At 51.5% G+C, this 25,888-nt stretch overlaps 1 protein-coding gene across 5 annotated transcripts in view; it reads right to left on the reverse strand.

The window, feature by feature from the left end:
• Positions 1-533: 533 nt before the first annotated feature.
• ADCK1 (aarF domain containing kinase 1) overlaps positions 534-25,888 on the reverse strand; it is a 102,623-nt gene continuing 77,268 nt past the window's right edge. For 4 of the 5 annotated variants that reach the window (XM_045562612.1, XM_045562592.1, XM_045562599.1 and 1 more), the window contains exons 7-11: positions 21,477-21,593; positions 8,754-8,903; positions 7,403-7,600; positions 2,086-2,279; positions 534-795 (exon numbers count right to left, since the gene is read on the reverse strand). In XM_045562612.1, the coding sequence (XP_045418568.1) occupies positions 624-795; positions 2,086-2,279; positions 7,403-7,600; positions 8,754-8,903; positions 21,477-21,593 (831 nt within the window). In that variant the 3' untranslated portion in view covers positions 534-623. The remainder of the gene's footprint in view (positions 796-2,085; positions 2,280-7,402; positions 7,601-8,753; positions 8,904-21,476; positions 21,594-25,888) is intronic. The other variant, XM_045562620.1, reaches the window with a different exon arrangement.

Below are 25,888 nucleotides of genomic sequence, written 5' to 3' on the forward strand. Positions count from 1 at the left end.
TGTAAGCCCTTGGCAAGCTCTCTAAAAGGGCATGCGCTTGGGGTCAGATGGGGGGTGGGCAGTGAGCTAGGATGGACAAACCCTGCAACCTTGACGTGGTTTTTATTGAAACACAGTACGTAAAACACCAAAGGGATCACTGTGACAGCAGTGAATTCACAGCTGCAGCAGAGTCTGCCCTCAGAGGCCAAACCACCTCGCTAGGGTGTGACACTCCTGAGGACTGACATGGCAAGGAGAGGGAACTGTTCTCTAGAAAGTTCAGAGACCATGCTCACCTCCAACAAAATCAAACATCCTACACATTCAATATGCCCTCAGTGGCATGTGTGGTCCATCCTGACCATAGAAAGGGTTGACGAAGTGGGGGGACATCCAACCCTATGGCACATTCCAGGAGAGGGAAGTGGGCTGCTGAGTCCTCCGTTGGAGAAGGCGAGAAAGCTACTCCACAGTTCAGCCTGGGGCCCTGAGACACGGGCCGCAGTGAGGGGAGCGGAATTCCAAAGGTGGAGTGTAACAGTGCCCTGGACAATGACCCTGGGGCTGCAGGCCACCACGCAGCAAAAACAGGGACTGAGGAGTGAAAGGACACCAGGAAGGGGCCAGGGACACAAGTCCTCTCAGTGTGGAGCAGGAAACAGCCAGCAGAGCAGGGCCACGGCCCAGCTGGGCAGCCTCAGCCCCTTCACACGCAGCATGAGCTCGTGAAGGCTGATCTGCCACAGGCTGAAGGCCTCGCTGCAGGAGATCTGCGTCCTTCTCAAGAATGAACAGGTGTTCTTCTTCTTGTGCCTGGAGGAGGGGAAAGAAGAAAGGAGAGAAGAGATAAAGAGGCAAGAAACACTAGCTTGCCATCATTCAGAAAAACAGGTGGTGGCCTGGGCCAGCTCACGAGCTCCCTGCCCCTGGGGGCTGCTCTCGGTTACGGGACCCCACCACCGCCCAGCCAGGGACTAGAGAAGCTCAAATACTCCAAAGGGGTTTTTCAAATACGTGAGATAAGCAAAAGCAGGTGTTTCACAGGGCATCAAAAGTCTGACAGACCCATTGGGTAGAATATTCTTGTGTTTCCTTTTCCAAAAGTACAGTAAATATGTGCCAATCCAGAACCCCCAAACTCAAATATACTCAAGCCTTTCCAAAGTCTCCGAGGATAAGAATCACTTGGAAACCTGGCCAGGTGGTCCTGGGAGGCTGAGGCCCTTGTGGATTCAGCTCAACCCCTTCAACACCAACAAAAGGACATGATGAAAATTGGTGTTTGTGACGATGACCTCTTCAAGAGTTCATTTCCTGCACCCTCAAAGGAAGAATAAATCTCAGTCGGCCCTTTCCGCCTGCAGTGTATTTTGCTACAAACTAATTGGATATTTGATAGTGGATACGTGATCTATGTGGTCAATCTCCCTTCACCAGCTAGTTTCCCAGAATGACCCATTCCCTGCCCAGGAGGGATGGGCTGGGCACCGACCACCACCTAGGCCTCCTCCCATGGGTGAGGGCACTCTCACATATTTGCCCCCCTCAGTTGAAGGTCCTAGAACCCTCGTTCCTCTGGAGCTCTCTCCCCAAGGAAGCACAGCTTTCTTCCTCGTTAACACCCTAAAGGTGCTGGGGCATCTGAGAGGATCAGAGACCCTGCTGGCCACACTTCCACGAATCATATTCACACCTGCAGGAAAAAGAACTCTGGCCTGGCTGCCTGGCACCCTAAGGAGCCAAGTCCCGGGACCAGTTAGAGGTGAGATACACACCAGGGCTTCCTGATCCCAAGCCCAGGGGACATTGGGATGGAGCTGAAACTCTAAGAAAACATCTCAAACTTTACCGAGGGTAAGAACTGCCTGGAAAGCTGGACTGGGAGGGTGAGGCCCTAGAATCCATTTAATAAGCACAGGTGGTTCTCTGCACCACCCCAAAATACCACCCTGAGGCATCAATAAGTTCCCTAGAGCTGTTTTCTGCCCCTCACTTTCCCTGCAGGGAGATCTGGAGATTGGGAAGTTCAGGAGGTGGGGAAAAGAGAGGCAAAGGCAGGAGCCCTGGGGCTGGGAGGCGGGAGCCGCCAGGGCCCACACTCACTTGGCCAGCGCCCTGATGCAGCAACGTGACATGTTGAGGAAGGAGCTGGCGCTGGCGCGGGTGCCCAGGGCGGCCTCGATGCCGCGCAGCAGGTCGTTGGTCTTGAAGATGAGCAGCATCTGGCGCGGCACGTGGTTGAGGAGCTGGCTGATCTGGGGGAGGTAGTTGGCCGCATTGTTGCGGATCTCTGTGTCCTGCGGCAGCAACAGGGAGACAGAAACGGACGGTTGGCGTGGGGTGGCGAGAGGCTGGCAGCCTGCGATGGAGGGGCTGTAAGGAAGCTCCAGGAGAGAGCAGTCCCCAAAGAAAAGCGTGGCACGAGGGGCTGTGTAACCTGACAAACCCACATGGGATGTCTGTGCCCCACGTGTGGGCGAGGGCTGGACGCAGCACAAGAGCACGTCAGGAAGGGCCAGGTTCTCCAGGGCTTCTGTGCTGGCCACCGATTTTAGGCCAGGCCTGGAAGGAGCCCTGGAAGCTGATACCAGCTGAGTCTGGTCCCCCATCCCCCCAGCCAAGTGCAGGCTGGTACAGCTCATAGGTCTGAGCTCCTGACCCCAGCCCAACTCCAAAATCTTGCCCCAAACCCTGCACCCCACCAGGCCTACACTGCTGCCCACGCTCCGGTGCTTACCACCACCCTCCACACTGAAGCCTGTCTCACCCCACACGTAGCCTGAGGTCCCGATGCCCCAGCGTAGGACCCAGGACTAGCCCTCCATGCTGGTCATCTCACAGCCCCTGACCCATCTGGTGTTTAGGGTCTGGCTTCCCCCCACTTCCCTGTCCCTGAGCTCTGCGTGGCTCTAGGAACATAACTGCCCCCAGCCAGGACACTGAGCGTGACAGTGTGGCTCTGACCCCTTTTCAGCCTCCAGAAAGATGATGATGATGACAGCACTCTGACAATGCACGGTGCATTAATTTATTTCATCCTCACAACAACGCTATCAGGTTAAGTATATTATCCCCATTTAAGATGAGGAAACTGAGGTACTGAGAAGCTAAGTAACTGCTCAAGGTCCACAGCTAAGTAAGTGGTGAGTCACCACTTAAGCCCAGGCAGTCCAGCCCCCGAGCCCACGTCCTCACCGCCTGGCGACACCATCTCCCCACCTCACAGCAGGACCGCGTGACCCTGGGTAAGTCCCATAATCTTTATCTACTCAGTGTCCTCATCCCGACACTGGGAATGCTGACGCCGTCTGTGCCCACCGCCTGCAGCACCAGGAGGGTCACCAGAGAGAAGGTCGGAGAAGCGCTCGGTGCCCATGAAGTCGTAACAAGGGGCCCAGCGGTGCTGCCAAAAGGCTTTAGCACCCGGCTGCTTTCCGCAGAAGCAGAACCCTCGGTCCTTTCAGGGGCGTGTGTGCGCTGCTGATGACTGAGTCACTGCGAAACTGGAAATGTCTCTCAGGCAGGAGCTGTCAGACTGGAACATCTCAACACACAGCCAGACGCCCAGAGGTGTCTGCTGCCACAGCTGCAGGTCCCCTGCTTGAGGGCTAAGGCCAGACCTAGACCCGGCTCACCACAGGGACCCCACTCAGCAAGGTCGGGCTGGCCCGACAGCCCCTCTCAGCACCTTCCCGCACGGGCTACCTCCCAGGGATCTCTCCCGAAGCAGCAAAGCCTTCAAGCCTAGATAAATCCTGATAGGGAGTGCCCACCTGACCACTATCCCGTCATTCTTCTTTATTGAAAGGACCCGATTTTGTTCATGTGACCCCTTGAGATCCTGCTGTGCAGGGAGGCAGAGCCCCTCCCTAGCCGCAGTGGGAATCTGGACTGGTCTCAGCCAAGGCTGGCTCTGAGCGCGTCCCCTCGCCAAGTGACTGGCTTAGGCACAGACACATGACATGATTCTGGCCAATGAGACACGAGGAGGAGTCTGTTGGGGGACTTCTGGGAAAGGTTTTCTTGCTCTTAAGAAATGACAGAGAAGAAATAGCTCCTACTCCTGCCTCTGGTCACCACCGGATGAAGACATCAAGCTTGGAGCTGCCGCAGTCATCTTGGAATCATGATGGAAAACCAAGAGAATCCCAAGAGTCAGCCCAGAGCCCTGAGTGTGGAGCTCTGCTGAGTGCCCAGCCTGGACCCACCTACCTCCAGGCTTCCCGTCATGGAGAGAACAAGTTCCTTATTGTTGAAGAAATCGGGGAAAACATCCCCTCTGACACAGCGCTGGAGGTGCCCCTGATTCTCAATGAGAGCAGGGCTCAGAAAGGCAGAGCCTTCGGACCCCTGAGGCTGGGCTGGCCTGGAGCAGCCAAGGTCACCCTCCATCTGGGTTCCTGTCCAAAGTGAGCAAGTGGAGTCAGTGTCTCCAGAGCCCACACAAACGCCTCTCTACGACATAAAGTCCCAGGACAGCAGGGACCTTCTGAAAAGATGTACAAGACAGCGTCCCTCCCCTCTAGGCACTCATGACGTAGAGAGTTAAGACATGCAGACAAATAACTACTCTCTCTGCAAGAGATTATGATGCACTTGCCCTGTGACTGATACAAGTATTGTATTAAGGTGATTTTTGGCAAAGGTGATGAGGGGAGGCTTACTTGGAAGAGAGAATTCTTCCAAGGACTGGCATCCAAACTGGGTCTTTATGAATATGAGTACAAAACCAAAATTCTCTCTTAGTTAATGAGACAGGTATCATCTACTGAGTACCTACTAGCCATGTGACCTCATCCAGCCCTGCGTTTTTTTTTTTTTGAGACAGAGTGTCACTTTGTTGCCCGGGCTAGAGTGAGTGCCGTGGCATCAGCCTAGCTCACAGCAACCTCAAACTCCTGGGCTTAAGCAATCCTACTGCCTCAGCCTCCCGAGTAGCTGGGACTACAGGCATGCGCCACTATGCCTGGCTAATTTTTTCTATATAGGTTTTTAGTTGGCCAGATAATTTCTTTCTATTTTTAGTAGAGACGGGGTCTCGCTCTTGCTCAGGCTGGTCTCGATCTCCTGACCTCGAGCGATCCACCTGCCTCGGCCTCCCAGAGTGCTAGGATTACAGGCGTGAGCCACTGCGCCCGGCCCAGCCCTGTGGTTTTACCATCGATATGCCAAAGACTCCTAAATTTTTATCTCCAGCCTGGGCCTCTTCTTTGAGCTCCCGTCTTTTTTTTTTTTTTTTAGAGACCGGGTCTCACTCTTGCTCAGGCTGGTCTCGAACTCCTGACCTCAAGTGATCCTCCCACCTTAGCCTCCCAGAGTGCTAGGATTTCAGGCGTGAGCCACCGTGCCTGGCCCTGAGCTCCAGTCTTAACTGCCCATAACATTTCTATCTGCTCCAGAGAACTGTTGACCACTCCCACCCAAATATGTCCTTCCCAAAGTCTTCCTGACCTCAGGAAGTAGCACCACCCCCCACCTTATAACATCCCAAAAAGCTCGGGCACAAGCTTGGCTCTACCCTTTCCCCTGCTCCACATCCGTCCTGCAGAAAGCCCTCACAGTCTCACCTCCCGTCACCAGGGCTCCACCTGCTTCTCTCCATCTCCGCTGCCACCAGCACAGTCTGAGCCCCCGTCATCTCTCGACCTGCAATCCTGGCCCAGCCTCCTAAATGATCGCTGTGCTCACCTCGCCCCACTCGAGAGAGACACTTAAAAATAGCAAGTCTGAGCCCCTCCCTCTCTTGCTTAAAGCCTGTCAAGGGCTTCGCTTTGTGCTGAGAATTAAGCCAAACTTTTTTCCACGGTTTCTAAGGCCATGCGTGATGCCTTCCCTGTCCAGAGCTCCAAATTCCTCTCATCCCACCACCCTACACACCACACTCTTTCTTTCCCCTAAGCCTTCACGGGCCTGGAAACCATCCTTCAAGCTCTTCCTGGGGCTGGCGTCTTTCTCATCCTTCAGGCCTCAGCTTAAAGGTCAACAGCTCAGCAGGGTCTTCTCTGAATGTTGACCACACCCCCTTACTCGCAGCACCCTGCCTGTTTCCTGCATGGTACCTAAAAACTTGCAATTATTCCATTTACCTGTTTGTTCACTTGTTTACTGTCTGTCTCCCTCAACCAAGGTGGAAATTACAAGAAAGGCCTGATCCTCAGCACCTAGCCCAAGGTCCAGTAAAAATAAATGTTTACTGAATGAATGAACTTCAGAAACTGTGGTAGGCACTTTCCATGCACTATCAATAAAGCGGAAATTATCATCCCTCTCGTCCCTGTTTTACAAAGGAGGGAGATTATCTCTCTTCTTCTCAGATGACAAGCTTCAGGGCTGTGGACGCCCAGAGCAGCTGGTGGTCACCTTTGCCACCACGCTTGCTGGAGAATGATGTCAGTCTGGAGGAAAGTGGAGCCAAGAGAGGGCAAGAGATGGCCTCGTTGGTGACATCATTTGAGAATCTGGATCCAGCCATTCCTAAAGCCAGCTACTGCAAGGCAGCTGCCTGGGTGAGGTTATCTCAAGGCTCAAAGAGACGATGAAAACTACCCGAGGTCACACCACCAGGAAGAGGCGGTGCTGGAAGTAGAGTGCACAGCTCTCTCACCGCACGTGCAGGACCCTGTCCCTTATGTGAGCAGGGGCCTCAGCTGGAGCCCTGAGTCCGGCTCCCCCATGGACTCAGGCAAGTCTGGATGGGTCTGGCACACTGACAGGCTGGGAAGACAGAAGTCAGGTCCACGGAGGACGGAGAAGCCTCCTGGAAGGAGTCCACCCTGAGCCAGGGAGAACAAGCTCGCCCCCGTAAGCCTGTGGCACGCAAGCAGAGGCGGGCGGCTGTGAATGCGGGAGAAGGTGCTGCCGGGAACTGTCTCCCAGCCCAGACTCCATGAGACTCTCGTCTGGATCCAGTGGAGAAACGAGCTACAAATAAATACAGAAAAGCTGTTTCTCCAGCAAGCGTGCAGCACAGTGGGATGACCAGCGACGCCCAAGTGCCACACCAGGAAGGGAAGGACTCTCCCGGCACAGTGCCTCTGAGGACCATGTGACAGGAGACAGTGCCAGGCAGGGGACAGTGGAAGTGCTGCCAGACGTGTTTATGAGACAGTTTCCGGGGAGTCCCCCAAGTCCTAGGGGAGAACGTGGGTGAAGCCTGGAATCTCGTGTGAACAGGTTGGAGCTAAAGCCACAGAAGTCTGGGTAATGACAGTTACCACGACCTTGTTTCTACTCCAGGCTGATAAGGCCTAGAGGGGCTCCACTGAGCTATCCCCCCTCTTTCCCTCCTTCCATCCAGGGGCACTGATTCTCTACGTCTCCTTCTCATCCAGTACAGCTCCAATTCCGCCCCTCCCTGCACACAGCCCCCCAGCGCAGAATCTCAGACCCCGGCTGGAGGGGTCCTCAGGCCGCCCCCTACCTCAGTGGCAGTGACCGGGGCTTGGCTGATGCCCCTGTTGACCGAGTCCCACGACCGGGCCGTCAGCATGCAGGCAAACAAGGGGTAGAGGTCCCCGGCTCCCAGGCGCTGGCTGTACTCCTGCACCCGCTTCATGTCGGTCCAGATCAGAGACTGCCAGAGGTGGCAGTAATCCAGGCGGAACTCCTCCGTGAGCACCTGTGGTGGGCACAGCGGAAGGACCCGAGCCTCCTCTACCCCCCAAACGCCCAAGTCCCTGGCGGTGCTGACCCCTGCAAAGCGGGATGATGAGAACTGTGGGCTGTCCCTCCTCACAATGTCTGCTTCTCCCCAAAGCTCAGCCATCCCTGAAGGCCCAAACCCAAAGCCACTCTTTGGCAAGCCTTGGTCCTGAGTGGCAGAGACTGCTCACTGCCCACCAAAACCTATATTCTCTCCTTCTTCCCAGGTGCAGGCGACTTCCCCAGCCTCCCTCCAAGTCGGACGTGGCCCTCTGCTTGAGCTCCAACAGACGGAACGTGGCAGAAGCTCCACTTTCAGGTCCAGTCCACAAAAACATCCCCAGGCATGCTCCTCTGAGCCCGTGCCCCTGCGCCAGCTGACAGCACACCACCTCCACGGAGCCCTGCAGACTCCTCCACCCACCCAGGCCTGGCACGTGAGCCAGCAATTAAACTTCTGTTGTGTCTGGGCCATCATTCATTTTGGGGCCACATGTGACAACAGCTAGCCTACCTTAAACTAATGCGTCCTACCTTCATGGAGCCTTTCAGAAGAGGCCAAGATTTTAGGATGTAGGATCAGGGCCCTGGAGGAAGACTATTGGGGAAACCTCCCCAGGACCATCTGGAACTTCCCAACTTCCAGGCAGGAGCTCACAGCTCATTGGAACCAGCTCTGCATCCCGAGTTCCAGAGGACGAGTCTGAGACTCTCTGACCCCCATCAGCTACCTGCCCCCTTTCCACTACATACTGCATCCTTACTGGGGCTGAACACACAGTTATCCCCCCTCCTGAAGTCCCAGCTCATGCACAGGACAGCTCACTTCCCAAGGTCTGGGCTGGCCTGAGGTGCCCTGGGAAGGCACAATCACATATACAAGCATATTTCCATCTGCTCCTCTTAACAGCCTGTGAAGGAGGTAATATCAACCTCACCTTATTGAGGAGGAAGCTAAAGCTCAGAGAGCTCTTGTGATAGTGACTTATACAAAATGACAGCTCCTAGGAGGAGGGCAGGGGCCTCTCCAGCTACCTTGACCATCTGCCTCCCATTTCTGGGCAGACCAAAGAATCCAGCAGGCTCTAACCCCAGAGGCCCCAAGGCTGGGGGGAGAAGGCCTCTTCTACCTGGTAGAGTCCATGGTCCAACAGGATAATCTCTGCCTTGCCCGTGCCCGGGTGCTTCCGCACCAGCACGTTGCCCGGGTGGGGGTCGCAGTGCACGAAGCCATTGACAAAGATCATCTCACTGTACATCTTGCCCAAGTGGCGCGAGATCTGTAAGAGAAGGGAGTCTGTAAGAGAAGCGAGGCAGGTGGGAGTTCCTCTCTATCCACACCTGTCTCGGGGACTTCTACTCTGGTCCTTCAGTCTGGTCACTTTCAAGAGGAGGCTGGAGGGATGGGGCCAGCCTGCGTGGTTGTAGCGGTTGTGGTCGGAGTGACGGTTTGAGATGGTGTCGTTCTTGAGTCCAATCCACTCCTTAACTTTAGCTGCACGTTAGACTCCCCTAGAACTCGGAAACAATGTAGGTGGTACAGGCATCAGCAAAGGTGACACTAACACACAGTGAGGTGGGAGGATGCTGCTTCCGGCTTTCCGAGGACCGTAACTCTCCACCTCCCGCACCCACCCTCCCCCCATTCCTTTCTTCCTACTTTCTTATCAGCCCCTCTTCATTTTCCCCCAAAGCTGAGAATAGGCTGAAAAGCCAGGTCGGGGAGCCGTTCCAACCACCCCTTCTCCAGAGCACAGGGCTGGGGCTGAGGATGAGGAGCAGGCGACCCCAGCACCACCCTCCAGGGCTGCCCACTGGCTCCAGGCTGCTCCCCTCCCACCGGAGCCCAATGCTAATCTGATTTATGATGTCTGCACAGAAGAAATGACACTAGAGAAGCCGTTTAAATCATCCTGTCACTGCTGCTCTCCCCGCCGAGGCAGTCTTCTTATCTCTACTCCCTTTTTTATTAAAGCTAAAAGCCTCTTCCCAGCGAGGGAACGGCTGCTGAATACAGCCAGACCTGGCCCCTGAGAGGGTCTTGTAGACAAAGAGATGCTCAACCCAGAAAGCTGACACCCCAGGACCATGCTGCCCTTGGCATTCCTCTCAGCTTCGCCTGGACCCCACGGTCGTTAACAAACATATCCCAGTCAGAGGAGAGCAGCTGGGGCCGATGGGGTGGGGAACACAGGACTAAGACCTTTCAATAAAGTCTCAGGTCCCTTCCTCCTCCTACAAAGTCCTGCATACCAGACCCTGCTTCCCTCCTGCTCTCATCTCACACCACACTGGCACTCCAGCCATATATTCCCTTCTTCCCAGTGATCTCTGTGCTTTCCTACCACAGGACCTTTGTATATGCTATTCCCTCTGCCAGGAGCATTCCTTCCATTTCCCCTTCACCTGGCTCCCTTCTTCCCTTCCTTCCCATCCCAGGTCAGCATCACCTCCCCGGGGACACCTTCCCTAACCTCCCAGGCTAGCTGAGGTTTTCCCCCGTATACTTCCATAAGATGCTGTTCTTTTCTTTCATGGCACTAGCACACTACTTGTGTGATTATTTGATTCATGACCATCTAGCCCACTATCATAAACTCCCAAGACAGCAGGGACTGGCTCTGTTTTGTTAAACAGCTTCACAGAGGTATAATTTATATATTATACTATAGACTGGCTCTATTACTTACCCACTTGCTTGTAACAATGCCAAACACGTGAATGTAGGACTCTGTATTTAACATGCGTGAAACCCCATTTCTCCATGTTTTTGTGAGATGCTATGGTTCCTGCCTCTGATGCTTATCCTAACCCCATTAATCTCCTCTGAATCCCAATTAATTATAATTGGCCCCAAATTAAATCATCAAGAATGACCCTACTTTGGTAACAATGGCTGATATCCTTATTAACAGCCCCTAAAGGTAGGTACAGTCAGGGGTCCCCAGCCTATGGTGAGTTGTATAGTTATTTCATTATATATCACAATGTAATAATAATAGAAATAAAGTGCACAATAAATGTAATGTGCTCAAATCATCCCAAAACTCCACTCGCTGGTCCGTAGAAAAATTGTCTTCCATGAAAACAGTCCCTGGTACCAAAAAGGTTGGGGACCACTGGATACAATTATGATCCTCATTTTGCAGATGAAGAACTGGCTCATGTAGGTTTAACTTACCCATGGCTAGAAAAAGGCCGAGCCAGGATTGAAACCAGCTATGACCCCACAGGTTTCTAGTAACTGCTCTTCTCTGCTGGCTCACACCTACTTCCGTGTGTCTCACTTGAGCTTTGTGACCTTAAACAAGCTGCTTGTACTCTCGGCTTCAGTAAGATGGAAATAATAATAGTGCCACTCTCAAGGGCCACTGGAAAGGTAAATGTGAATACCACTGTGCTTGTGACCTGGTGGCCTCCGGTGAGTGCCCCTGTCGTGGTTTCTGATTCCTCATAACACCCCTGGAAGGCTGGCAGACTAGGTTTCACTGTACCTTTTTAAGAGATGAAGACATGTAAGACACTGTGCCCTGCTACCACCCCAGCGCCTGCCATGTTCCGGGAGTGACGCGGACATCCCCATACTCAGTGTCTGTCTGCGTTAGGAGCAGGACTTTGCCCCGGGTCAAGTTCTCAGGCTCACATATAGGGTGTCCTAGGGCCCCCATTTTCTGTTTCCCTGGAGAGGGGGCTCTAGCCAGAGCTGGCCCTGGGTGAGCCAGAATGTCCGCACCTCTGTGCCACCAAGAAGCCCCTTTGTTAGGCTCTTTGGAGCTCTGTGGAGCTATGCTTTAAAAAGCTGTATCTGCCAAACCAATTGCATTTATTAAGTAATCATTCATTTTTATTTGCCAAGGATGCATATAAGGTCCAATCAGGGCTCCTGATCAGCCCAAGATAAGCAGTGCAGCCAGACTGAGCTGACAGAATTCCAGCCAAAAAGGAGAGAAATGACATTTCATTTAGTCTGAGCAGACCTGTCATGGGGAGATGTATGATCTCCCTTAAGCATTCTGAAATATCACTAATCGCTCTGGGCCCCCTATTACTACATTGAAAGATGGCCCCTAGGGGTCTGGGGACACAGGATGGGGGAGCCCTTGCCCACGAGGAGTGAGCTGCTGCTGCCAGGGGGGTGCTGCCAATTGCTGCTCATAGTTACACGAGCTCAGCCACCAGAGCAGCCCGCCCCACTGCAACAGCTCCATCCAGCAGTGTCTTTCCATTTGGGGGATGCTCTTGATGTTTGTTTTAACCAGAGTGCACCGGGATAGACAGGAGTGGAAGGCAGAGGCAGGAGGGGGAGCCAGCCTACGCCAGCGGCTCTGCTCTGGGGTCATCTTGGTTCTGTCACTGTGGGCATGGGTGACCTGGGGGATAAGTCACCTCCCTTCTCAGTCTGGGTCTAAGTTCCCTTTGCAGTTAGGTGGGCCTAACCCCACATGCTCTACTTCCTCCCAGAGCAACCTCTAGATTTAAGGTCAAAATACGACCACCTATGAGAAAGTGCTTTATACACTATAAGACACACACACATGTGGCTGTTTTGTTTTCAACACGGTAGCTTATTTCTAACTTGGAAAAAAATACATACCATCACTCTCAAAGTGTAATTTTCGAGACGTTTAAAATACAGCTCATATAAATATAGAATGAACACGCGTCAAAGATTTTTTAACTTCTTACTAAGGGGGCAAGTAAGGTGGTAGAACTAGTGCAAAGAGAATTTTGAGGAAGTGGGTACTTACGGGCACTTAAACAGGAACAAGAAACTGAGATTCCTGGATTAAATACAAAACTGGTTACTGTCCTACAGCGCATTAAGAAATCATAACTTTTGGCATTATCTTTTCTACTGCACAGAAATTATTTGCACTTCTACCAGGAAAGATCTTCAGTCTGAGCCCTTAATTGTCAATAGCAAAGTCAAACTGAAGTGCATTTCCCTAGACACTAAAAAATCCTCTGTGGGGGCTGGTTGAACAATGCCCAAAATGACACATCACACTCTCTTGGTCTTACTTCTGAGTTTTGGATAATGTATCTTAACATCTCTTAGAGTCATGCTAAAAAGTTGCTCCGGAAACTGCTTTTCCCAGAAGAGCAGCCAATCCCTCCCACTCACAGAAGCACCGAGGAGAGACCTAAGACCATCCCTGCGCACACAACAAACTCTCCCACCCCTTCTGTGATACTTTATGTCCCTAACACTGCCCGTGCCTGTGGCATATGCATAAAAACAAGGGAATAATACCATGTAAGGTAACAGCTCACACGCAGTGCCAGGCACTGTTCCAGGCACCTGACACTGGCTGATTCTGCTCTCCCAGCCACGCTCAGCAGTAAACAGGTGAAGGAAGCAAGACACAAAAACGGAAGCAGTTTGGTCACTTGGTCAGCAGTTAGCGAAGCCAGGGTCTGAGCCCGTCCAGAGAACAGGTTATCAGCAGCCAGGCCACCCTGCCTCGCCACTCACAGGGAAGCTCTTCCTGGATGCAGGGGCTGCACCAGCCACTTCTGAAGCCCCCCATTCTCCTGCCGATAAGATGTTCCGTTTGGAGAAAAGAGTCTCAGTGGGAAACCCGGGACCGTCAGCAAACCAAAACCACAGTTAACTAAAGCCATGGTACAGCACCATGTAGAAAAAAAAAAAAAAAAAATCAATGAGAAGTCTTTTAATTGTTCCATGTAAAAGGAAGGTGCCACTCATGTAAGTGATTTCAGTAATTATGCAATGCCTTTATTCTCTAACAGTAGGGAGGGGGGGAAAAAAACAGGAATCTATAAAAAGGCTGAGTAAAGGATTAATTTAGTAAATAATATTTAAATCAAGGAGTTATTTTTGGATTTTCTCAAAACTTGAATTGGCTGCAAGTACTTTAATTATTCTCTAATTGCATGGATTAATTTACTCCCATCCCCAAAGAGAAAGTCTCTTTATGTTCCGGGGGGGCATCTTAAAAGCAAGGCCAAGATCTCTGAAAGAAACAGGAGGTTGGTGTTGCAGGATATTAATAATCATGTCAGTAGCCTGATATTAAGTATAAGGAGGTTAATCATTCAAACTTTTTTTGCCTTTCCCCTAGCCCAGGCTTCTTGAGGCAGACAGGACAGCTTGAAAGAACAGAACAGACCACTGCCTAGAGCATTCTGAGATAATCTTCACCCCCACCCCATTCCCAGGAACCATCTCTGGGGTATGTAAACCTCAGACTACCCGCTGCTGCCCAGCACTGAGGCCAAACTTAGTCACAGCATGGGGCAATCCTGGACTAGCAAATGCTAAGATGAAGTCCCTGAACGGAAGGTGCTGGGAACCTCTTCAATCACACACAGCGTCAGGAGAGGTACTGAGGAAGAAAGAAGAGGTGCTGAGTTACTCACAGGAAGCTGGGGAAGTTACTCTAATTTTGGAGCTTCTAGGTGCCTGGTGGAAGCTTCTCTAGGTTAGGGTTGAACTAGGATATCACCCAGGAGCCAGGGCACGGGGTATCCACGAGGCCAATGAAACCTCCTCGGGTCTCTTGCCAGAGAGACTCCTTAGAGTTGCCTCAGATACTAGAGGAGATGGGGGTGGGTCCTGGGGGCCTTGGCTGTTGGAAGACACAGAGGAAAGAAGGCAATGTTGACATCTGACATCTCCTGCCTTGGCGACAACTCAGTCCAGAGAAATATTTCCTGTCTTTCCACCTTACCTGAGTCAATAGGAAAAGTGGGGAAAAGGTTTCTTCCCTACACATTTTCCCTATCTTTTGGCAAATACTGTACTGCTAGCACCACACAGTGAGCAGAGGGTCGGAATTCCAGCACAGTCCAGAGTGCACTGAGCATATACTATGCTGGGCTTGGCATCATACCAAGTGCTTTATGTTTCAGTCACCAAACAATCCTGTGGTCACTCTTTTCTATCCCACTTTACAAAAAGAAACTGGGACTTCACGAGGGTGAGTAGCTTCAGCAAGGCAGCACAGCCTATAAATAGCAGAGCCAGCACCAGAATCCAGAAAGGCCAATACCCCAGCAATACTGTTACCCACTCCTGACACCTTTGCTGCAGAGGAAATAAAGCTCCAGGAACACGTCTCGTGCACCCAGAGCCCTCTAACATCCCGAGCTTCTAAAGATTTCATTCAAGAAGTTATGGAAGGTGGACGATGGAAGGAGATGTCTTTCTAGTGACTTCAGTAATGAGGGTCTTCATGCCCCTGCAGCTGCTGTGCCCTGGTCTTCTGGGCATCTTCCACCAGAGAGCCAGAGAGGCCTGGCAGGTGGGAAATGCTGCTGAGCAAAAATGTAACGTCCTATTCAACCCAGACATGGTGGTGGTAGAAATAAGGGAAAAGGTGGAAATTTCAGCATCATTTTGTGTGTGGTGTGGCGGGGGATCACCATATGCTTGATCAATGACTATTACTCAACCTCCTAGTCAATGCGCTCACAGACAGAGGAAGGTGGACAGGAAGGGGGGCAAAGAAGATTCTCAAAGATTCTATGGAAGACGACATGCCTCTGGGAATAATGACCTCAGGAATTACAAATAACATTATTTTTACACAACTTCACAGCTTGCAAAGTTCACAAATGACCCTAGGAAATAAGTATTGTTTTCACTCCAACTGCATAGATGAGAAAATTCAGACTCAGAGGAAGTCACTTGCCCCAGGGCACCTGGTGAGCCAGACACAATCTCAGGAGCCCTCACTGCGAAGGCTCTTCCCGCCAGGGCACCCAGCCTCTGGGATGCCGCAGCGGCCCACCCGCTCCTGCACTGCCCACAGCTCCGTCGTGCACTTACATGCAGCGCCTGCACATGCATGGCAGGTGCTCAACAACACATGCTGAGAAGCGAACGTGAGACACCTTCGCCGCTCCTGCAATGATGCAGAATGGATTTGAAAACTACTGGAAAGAAGAAACACGGCAGGGCTCCTGCCTAAGCACGGTAGGTGGAACCCAAGCGGCTGACCCCACTCCCTCACAGACTCCACTAAAATGAAAAAGGAAGGCCAAGACCCCACCGCAGCAAAAGGCAACAGCAGCAGACAAAATGAGACAAGCAAGACTGTGTTTGCTGTGGGGAGCAGACGGCTCCTGAGAAATGCCTTAGCAGGCTAGAAAACGTGGAACCCTGAGCTGGTGATGGGGTGACTTTATGTTTATTACCTCTGAGCCCCAGGAAGGCTCAGGAACTGAGGGCCCCGGAACCTCTGAAAACAGGATTTGAGGGTGCTAAAAAAGAAGGGTTAGTTGAAAGACTTTATAAGTACCGGCTACGTCCCCAGATGCCCTCCGACCCTAACAGAAAATGGAGATTGACTCTCTGGAGAGGTGAACAGACAAGCTTTGGAGGCTACACTACACTCCAGAGGGCCACTCTGAGGACAGCGGATGAAGTCAAGTCCACTTAATGACCACTGAGGAGCCCCCACCCTCTTGCCCCAGCTGGCTCCAAGCCTCTGGGAAGGCCAGGCTGACGTCCCTTCTCAGCCCTCGTCCCTGATCTGTTCCCAATCTTCACAGACAGCGCTGTCTGCCCCCCAGGCCTCAGTCATCCTTCCCTGCTGGCCTCTCTACTCCTGACTCTGCCACCTTTCTCTTGTCTAATTTCACACAAATTAAATTGGGCCTCAGCCCAGGCAGGGTCTTAAACACACACTCACTGAAATCCAATTAACCTTCGATAAAGGTCCCGCAATCAATAGTCATTCTGTGGCTTGAGGAGGCTCCATCTAGCCTGGAAAAGCAGACTCCTGTACGACCTTTACTTTTAATAAGATCAATGACAGTCACTGTCACCAGCTCTTAAAGTGACTGGCAAATATGATCACTAGGTCAGGCCCTTGGTAATACCTGCTTCTGGGCTGAGACACAAACAAATGAGGGCCCCTGCAGGCTGCTGGCTCCCAAGGCCCTGGTAGGTGAGCACACCTGGGCAGGGCTGCCTCGTGCCCAGAGGTACAAAACAGCACAGTAGCTCTGATGGCTCATCTGGGGTGGCCTGGGCCCCCTGATTTTGTGTTGGGGTGAAGGATGGGGATCCTGAACTTCAGTAAGTATCTGAACCACCTGGAGAATATGTTAAAATGCAGATTCTTGCAACCCTCTGCAATCCTTCCCATGCCAGATTTTGATTAGTGAGTTTGGTGTGGGGCCCAGGCATCTACATTGTTCAATAAGCTCCCCTAGTGACTGTGAAAGAGATGGTTCATGAACAAGTCTTAGCAACAAAGACAAACAAAATCTGAAGAATCATTGTTCCATAAAATATTCTAGCAGAAAGGACCCCTGGTTAGAATCCAGCTAGTCCAGTACCTTCAATAAGAAAAATGAGGATCAGAGACGGGATGTGGTTTGCCTAAGATCACACAGCAAGCCACTGGCAGGGCTGGAGCTTGAACCTATGTCTCTTGTCTCCTAACCTGGTACTTCCCTATCCAAGTCTATTGGGAACTGGCTATTTAGACTGGTCTTTAGGTCCTCACCAGCTAGGCCCAGGGAGACTGGAATGCTATAGGGTGAGGAGGCCTCTTCAAAGTGGAGTAAGACTGATGCAGCAAGTGGTTGGAGGAATCTGGAGCCATTCCCACCCACCTCGAGAGGGCTTCCTTCTACAGCCACCTTCTAGCAGAGACACCAGCTTGTAGCAGCCAAGATGCCACTAACCATATCACCCCCACGATTTGGAATGAGATTTTTGCCCCTTGTCACTCCTATCTAGCCCTTGTATCTCCCTCTCCAAGGAATGCTCACAACCAGGCTGTCCTCAGGAAGGAGAGTCACTCCAGGGCTGGCCTGCTGAGTCCCACGGTCCTTGGGAGACTGTAGAACCTCAGGAGTCTATTTACTGGAAACTTTCAGGAATGTGGAGTCTTTCGCCCTCAACAACACACATGCACACGCCCCCACTAGTCTTCTACAAGGCCTGTGGCTTTGATGTTGGCTGGTAGGAGACATAGCAGATTGATTTCTACAGAGTAAGGCCTGTCCCTAATCTACTCCCATCATCACCAATGGTCAGCAACAGCATGGCAGAGCACTGCAGGGGCCCACGGCCCACTGTGGGGGTTTTTGTGGGAGTAAGTATTTAATGACAACATCTCAGACCACCAAGTCATGCAAACCCTAGAAGCCAGGGGCAAGGGATTGAGAAATTAAGACAGGGCAGTATTGCAAGGACAGACCAATAGACCAACGGAAAGAATAGACTCCAGAAAAGACCCAGATTTGACTGATGACAAAGATGCCAGCCCCCAAAACTGTGTGATTCCATCTATATGAAGTTCAGTAAATGGGCGAAAGTAATCTCTGGAGGCAGACGTCAGAAGAGCAGTAGCTCTGATAGCGGTGAGGGTGCTGCCCAGAAGCTTGCCAGGGGCTAGAAATGACTTGTAACTTTATCTGGATGGTGATTACACAGCATATCCATATGGAAACTCACAGAAGTGCACAATTAAGATTTGTGACCCGAGGCGTAATATTAATACATTATCTTCCCTCTCTGAGTCTCTGATTCCTCATCTACAAAATGGAGACAATGAGACCACCCTCCTAAGCGGACAATGCAGACGGGGCCTGGCACATGGTAGTCAGTAAACATTGATGGTAAAAGGAGACAGAGGAAAAAAACAGGGTCCAATGATGACAACAACAAAAACAACGACGACCATCTCACTGTCATTCGGGGTGCTTCCCACATGCCAGGCACTGTGCTAAGTACTGCTTGTGCATTAGCTCATATAGTCTTCTCAATATCTCCTAAAGTTAGGTATGAAAAAAATGGAAAACTGTTTCTATAAAAATGGATAAAGTGACCCTTGATGTATACCAGGGAGAGAAGCACTCGGAGACTGGGCAAAGCTCCGGTCGGTACTCCAGCCCCTTTGAGCAGTTACTGATGTGGCCGTCAACCAGGTGGCTCCAGGTTCCAGAAGCTCAAGGTAGATCCCTGGGAGGGAGATGGAGACAGAGAAGGAGCAAGGACTTTGGAGTTATGCAGACCTGGGTTCAAACCCTGGCTCTGCCCTGCTAGCTGTGTGATATTGGGTAAGTTGTTTAACCTCTCTGAGCATTAGCTTCCTCATCTGTAAACACGGTTAATGATATATACTAATACTTCACAGGATAGCTGTAAGGAGGAGAGATTATATGCGTCACACGCCTGGTACATATTAGTTGCTTATTATAATTATCATTGTTATTCCCAAAGAACTGTGACATCAGCAGGTACCATTCTGCATGTACAAGGAAGACAACCAACACTCTCCCCTTGCCCTGCCTCACAGAGGCCAAGCCAGAGCATGAGGCCAGTTTATTTACCTGTTCGCTCATTGATGGATGCCTACTAGGACCTGCTCTGCACAGACCACTGCCTTTATCTGCAAGGTACGGAAAGAGGGTGGAGGCAGGAACAGATGATCCCAGGCCTCGGAGGGCACACCCTGCCCAGCTCCCGCTGCCCACCCTGGCCCAGCTGCCCCTCCTCCCAGGCCCCTCACTTGGCCACGAGCAAGCAACGATACCAGAGTGTATCTTTCTGTTTGCACTTGTCCTGGAAAATCAAAGTTGCCTCTGATTAAACGCCATTACAGCTCTGGGCTTGCTGGATCCAAGGAGATTAATGGATTTGAGGGTGCTGCTGGAATGCAAATCCCACCGCAGCTGGTAGTAAGTAAATGCCAGTAACCTGGTGGGGGTGAGGCCTCTAGGCTCTCTCCCCTGAGCGGTAGGCAGAGAGACCCTGCTCCCTTTAAGGCTATTTAGGAAAAGCCAAGGGTGACCTCTCACCCCATCCAATTGCTTCTTCATTGGTGCCAAAGACTTGGTATTCTGCCTGAACACCCTCCCTGTTCCCACCCTAGATGCCGACAGCGAGGGAAGCAGAGTCAGAGCCCCTAGTTATGTTACTGGCTGAGCGACCTCGGGAAAGCTTTGCTCTCGCTGTGCTTTTCTCCCCATCTGTGCCCCGGAAGGCTGAATTATCCTTCTGCTCACCCTCTTCCCCACAAGCAGCAGGACCCTCCCAGGAAAGCCGGACAGGCAGCTCAGGCGGTGGCAGCACTGCCCTGGGTGAAACAGGTAGCGCCCTGTGTCGGTGCAGCCTCCGCACAAGCCCACACATGCTCCACAGCCCCCAGATGGGTTTTTGGAGCACTGTTCCCCAAGTCAGGTAACAACAGCTTTCCTAGAGGCCTTGGCCAGCCGTAACCACACCTTTCCCTGCCATGTTCCCGGCAGCAGCTCACATGCTTTGATGCAGCCCAAGAGGAGTAGTGGGATCAGGCAGACCTGGGTTCCAATGCCAGCTCTACTAGCTGTGTGACCTTGGGTAAGTTACCTTCCCTCTCTGAGTCTCTCATTTGTCATCTGCAAAGCAGAGATGATAAAACCACTCTCATAAGTTTATTCAGAAGAAAAGGGCTTGACACAGGAGTTAGGCATTCAATAAACACTAATGGTAGAAGGAGACAAAGAAGGAAAGAACAGGGCCTGGAGATAATATAACGAAATCAACCACCATCTAGTTACCATTCTAAAGCGCTAACCACACAGCAGGCACTATGCTAAGTACTGTTCGTGCCCTAACTCACGTAGTCCTCGCAACCCCTCTCAGAGGTCCCATCATCATCCCCATTTACAGAGGTCACCAGGAGGCCTGTGCAACCACCACACCCACTGCCACCCCAGCTGGCTCGTCTGCTGAGCCACAGTGTGGCTTTCTCCTCTGGGCCATCTCACCACTGGGACCACATGCTCATCTTCATGTGTTCCCTTTCCCCCCTCATTGGGGGAGGGGGAAGCAGAGTAGGAGAGAACATTCACCCCCATCAGGTCTGGCCCCTGCACTGCTTCCTCTCGCCCAGCCGGAGTGGCAGGTCACATCACTGCACTCCTCAAGACCCTTCAGTGATTCCCCAGCACCAACAGGGCCACACCCAAGACCTTCACCATCTGTCTCCACATCTACCTCCCCACGTGCCCCAGAGAACCCTGCCCCAGCCCTGCCCAACTTCATCCATTCCCTTCCCCTCCCTTGCAAAGCCACTCCCCGGCAAATTCCTACTCATGCTGCTGGGGACTCAGACTGTGGCAGGGGTGAGTGCCTCCTTCTCACAGCTCCCTGGGGTCTGATTGCCTGAGACGTGGCTGAAGGATTTAGAAGCGTATCTGACTCCCACGCTAGGCGCCAGGGATTGGGTCTAGTTCCCCCGTGAACCCCCACACCTGGCACACAGCAGGGACTAAAAACTGATGAATGTTGTTGAAAGAGTCCGGCTCCACCCCTTCCTGTGGGACCCTGTGGCAACCAAGAAGCAGAGGGTACAGGCCCCACCCTCTGGCCAGTTTTCCCTGAGACGGAGGAGATGGGAGGAGGGAGACACGAGCCCATGCTTTCCTTCCCTGCTTTACGAGGCTGACGCAGTTGGCTACTGCTGTCCCCTTTCTGTCTGATACCTTGAGATCTGCTTGGTGGCAGGGAGAGGGGAGAGCGGGAAGAGGGAGGAGACTGTAAACAGGCCCTGCAGAGGCAGAAGGATTAAGTCCCACAGATTCTGCACCATCGTCCTCTGAGGCTGCCCAACTGCGTGGGGCTCGGATGACACCAGAAGAACAGACAGTAATTGCTTGTCCAGGCAGGAGGTGCAGGGAGGGGCTCGGCATTTCCCTGCACCCCTGTGTACAGAGGGTCGGCCTGGATGAACTAGAAGGGTCCTTCTTGCTGAGAGGGTTTGTAGTTGTCCAGGCAGACAGTGGGGCCAGACTCCGAGGCCTCACCTGGACACACTGGGCCTGCCTGGGCTGCCCCGACCAAGCCCACGTCCCCTGGCACAGCAGCCCCGACCTCTCAACCTCACCTCGTTGACATCGATCTTGTTCCTCTCCATGTAGTCTCTGTCATTGACCTGCCCGCCGTCCACAAACTCCATCAGGAGGACCCGCTTGGTGGACAGTTCCCAGTAGATTCGGGGGACCTGGGAGAAGAAAGGGCAGCTGGGAACGGTCCAGGGAGGCTGGGAGTCAGGGGCAAGGACCACACAAGCCGCAGCGCGCTGGACAGCAGCAGATACTCCCTCCCAGAACAGGGCAGAAGAGACCCCAGAGGGACTTCAGCAGTGACTGGGGATAGGGAGGGGTGGTGGCCAGGCCGAGAGAGGCAGGCTACTCCACCCCTGCAGGCTAGGCACAGCCTGCTCCCTCAGAGAACGGCCTCCCCCACCCTCCTCCCTGCGTCCCACCTACTGTTAAGGGCCAAAACTAAAATTGAGCTTGGGAAGAAAATGTGTGAAACGCCTCATACCTGGACATGGGTGTTTAAAGCTATTTCCCTGTCTCCATCCCACCATCAGGCCCACTTCAGGCTCCTCGCATGAATCTTAACCCTCTGCCTCAGTTTTTTCACCTGGGTATTGGGTGTGTTACAGGTATTGAGTGGATGAGTGAATCTTCACCAAATGATAGATTTTGTCTCTCACGCCAGTTTCCTACCAGCCCCCTGTGACAGACAATGCTGGATCTTAACCCAACATCTATTCTCAATCTCCCTCTTCTCCAGAGATGAAAAAACTAAATATTAATACTTTCCTTGCCTGCTCTGTAGTAGGTATGGCCATGTGACACAGTTCTGGCTTATGAATGTAAGTGGAGGTTTGCCAGGGGATTCTGGGAAGGTTGTTATTTTCTTGGTAAAAGGGGATGTTTATATGGTGCTACTTTTCTTCCACTTCTCTTCCTGCCTTGAAAGGGAATGTGATTCCTGGAGCTGCAGCAGCCATACTACGACCATGAAGAAAAATCCAAGAAAATCAATGCAATGCCAGCCCTGATATTGTCAAATCACTAAAACAATATGAGCAGGCAACTGCTACAAGCCTCCTTGCTATGGGAAGAAAATAAATCCTTTTTGTTTAGTATACTCTAAATGCAGCTTTCAGTTACTTGCAGACAAATGCATTACTAACTGATACACTCTCCAACTCCCTCTGACTCTGAGAACACCCAAAACCCAAAAGGAGAACAGATTTCTCCAGGAGTAGGCAAGGGACCAGAGTGCACCGCGGCTGCTGGCCTTCCATGAGTGACATCCATGAGGACCACCCCAGCCAGGAGGGAGGAACTGCTGGGCTTTTCAGCGTGCCATGTTTCCCCAGAATTCTGATGGGTTTATTTTCTCTTACAAATAAGAGGGCAGCTAATTGAAATGTTTTGGAGAATAAGCTCTTCCTTTACCCTAACCCCATAAACTCATCTAGTAATAACATAGTGGCACTCAAGTCAAGAAACCTATTCCTTGTTCCCACTTCTGCTAGAAACTGTTGCGGGTGAGAGCAGCCCCTTAACTCCTTTATGCCTCAGTCTTCCTCGCTGGAAGGAGAATTGTTTCTGCCCCATCTCAGTAAGGAGCTCTGAGGGTAAAGGGGCCACATATACAAGTGAAACACTCTGCTTGGATGAAAATCATGGTGCTATTTTGGTTTGCTACTTCCTTGTGGTTTTTGCCATTTGAAAATCTGGGCAAATAGAGAAATCTGTAACTCTCTGCTACCTTGAACTTAAAATGTAGACTTGCTAGGCATTTTTCAAAAAGTACCTTTTAAAAAATGAGTGCAAGTGTGTTGTTTTTGTTCACAGCTTAAATGAAAGGGGCATATTCTGGGGTTAAATTCTTCCCATTGGGTTTGTCTGGAAACCTAGGCTTCACAGTGGACCCCTAGGGCTCTGGAGACAGGAGGTCAAACCCCCAGCTAGGCCTGCCTAGGGCAACTTGGAAAACAGCCAGGGAAGAATCAGAGGTAGAAATAGAAAACCCAAAGGCTGGAGATTCTCTGTGTTTGTTAATCAGGGTCCTGAGTGTACTGAGATTTCCCTCCCCCTGCCCCTTACCGAGTCTCCCTCCAAATATAACCTTTCCAGTCTAAAATGGAATGTGGCCCTGGCTTCAGCTGCTCAGATCTAACACATCAAACCTGGGCAGCAGAGGGGTTTGCCATGGAAGCTCGAGGACTGCAGGTGCCCCTCAACAGACGAAACATGGAAATGACTGCCAGTGCCAAAGTGCTCCCTGCTCAGTTAGGGAAAGTGACTTGCCCCTAAATCACCATGTGGGCAAGGGGGCTTGGGGTGAAATTCACTTCACAGAGGCTCTGGAGCCGGGCGGCCCCTTCCCGGTGAGCTGTGTAACCCTGGGCAAATGGTTTGATCGCCCTAGGCCTCAGTTTCCTCTCTGATGATATGAGGTTAATAATGGCACCTCCCTTGTGGGGCTATTATAAGGATTAAAGGGTAAATACACGTAAAGCACTCTAAAAAGTGTCTACCACAGCATAGACATGTAAAAATGTTATATACTAATTAGTACACATCAGGGGTTCTTAATCTTTGAGGTTCTTAGGAAGCTATGACACTTCTCCAAAAGCATGCACACCCCTCAGTGTATGTCCACCCTGTGCCCTGGGCTTCTCAGCTCCCACTAAGAAACCCTGGGGTGGCCCTGCCCACGAGATGGCCCTCACCCGTCTGCACCTCCACACATGCAGACACACTCTCGCCTCTTCCAATCCCATACTCTGTAGGTATAAGCCTTCTCCCCTGCTACTTTGTCCCCAGTTGGCCCCCGGCTTAGTCATAAACCTCACCACTTGTCTTGTCCCCTCCCCTCCTACTCTGATGCCAAACCCACAGTGCTGGTCTTGACCTTTGGCCTGGCTGCCCCTCACTCTCTCCCATTACCGATCACCACATTCATATTCAATGCTTGTCTGAGGCCTGGAGATTTACAGCCCAGGGCTGAGGTTCTTAAACCCATAAATGCAAAGGAAGACGCCTCACACCCCAAGAGGTGAACTCTTTGCTGAGGCTTCATTATGCACAGATGTTGTGATGGGCTGCCAGTGTGCAAAAGCAATCTATCTCCAGGTTGAAGAGCTGAACAGGGTTCACAGTGCAAAATTCTCTTCCCGCTTGTTATGTGTGTAGGCAAAATTAATTACTCAGGAGCCTTAATTCCACCATCATCTTAGGAATGGGGCAAGAGTTTTGGAAGCAGCAGGTCAAATCAGTACATTAATTATTTATCCATTTGGCATCTTCATTTGAAAAATGTTTGTTATTGTTATTATTATGTCTCTTGGTCTGGCAGTTGCTAGTTGGCCCCAGCCAGGGGACAATTTTGCTGTTTCCATGGGAACAGTGGAGGAGATGGTTCTGTTTGTCTGCTCATAGTTCTGGCTCTGAGGGGCACCCCTGCTGGGTAAAAGGCAGCAGAGTATGCTGAGAGGAGCACCAGACTTGGAGTCAGAAAATCTGGGTTGTTGTCGTAGCTCCTCTACTCAAACTGTCATCTGTAAAACGGGCTGGTGGCTGTTGGAAAGATTCAACATCATAGTGCCTGCACAGTGTTCAATGCAACAGCACAAGACAGAAGAAACATTCAAGAAATATTCCCCACCCATTTGTATAGTCAATACTTCCTGGGAGCTCTCTTGTGAGCTCTTTATCCTGAGTGGAATTAAGTCCTGCCTCTTGGGAGTCCACAGAAACATGGATAAGTGTCTGTCACAGGGCTAACCAACTGGCATGTGGTCCCCCACTAGATGGAAAGTTTTCTGGGCAGGGGCCAACCCCCAGCTCCTAGCACAACAGGTTCAGGAAAGGCTCAATAAAGGAATGAAAGAAATGGGATATGGAAGCTGAAGCATATCTTAGACGCCACAAAGTTATTCTAATTAGTTAACATCATTACTTGTCTGAGAAAGCCAAGTGTTCATTGAACTGGTGGTTTGAGCTTCAAGGCTGGGGCAGTGTCACCAGATCTAGTCTGCACGTCTGGATTTACATGCACAAGAGGATTTGTACATCCACGTGTACAATGGTGGCCAACAAAATGCCAATCAAGCATGCTGGGAGCATTGAGACAGACCTGACTCCCAACACACTCAAAGAGCGAAACTCCTCCAGTGGCTACATCATCCACCAAAATCAACGTGTCAAGACACTGCACTGATCACCGCAACTGTGGTTTTTCCTCCTGTGATTTGAGCTTTAGGATTATCAAGTGGTGAGATTCAGACACATCCTCAGTCACTCCATCTCTGTCATTCTGTACAGCAAAAACATAAACACTACTTCCACTTCTCATGACGTCTCCAAAACCTACATGAACACTTTAGTCCAGAACAATAGAGCCCTTCCCATTCAATGTTCTGAGCCACTCTCCCCAAGAAGAGCGCTACTTGACCATCTATTCTGGAACTAGCACACAGAGCTCCCG

Source organism: Lemur catta, chromosome 1 (assembly GCF_020740605.2).
Source record: "Lemur catta isolate mLemCat1 chromosome 1, mLemCat1.pri, whole genome shotgun sequence".
NCBI lineage: Eukaryota > Metazoa > Chordata > Mammalia > Primates > Lemuridae > Lemur > Lemur catta.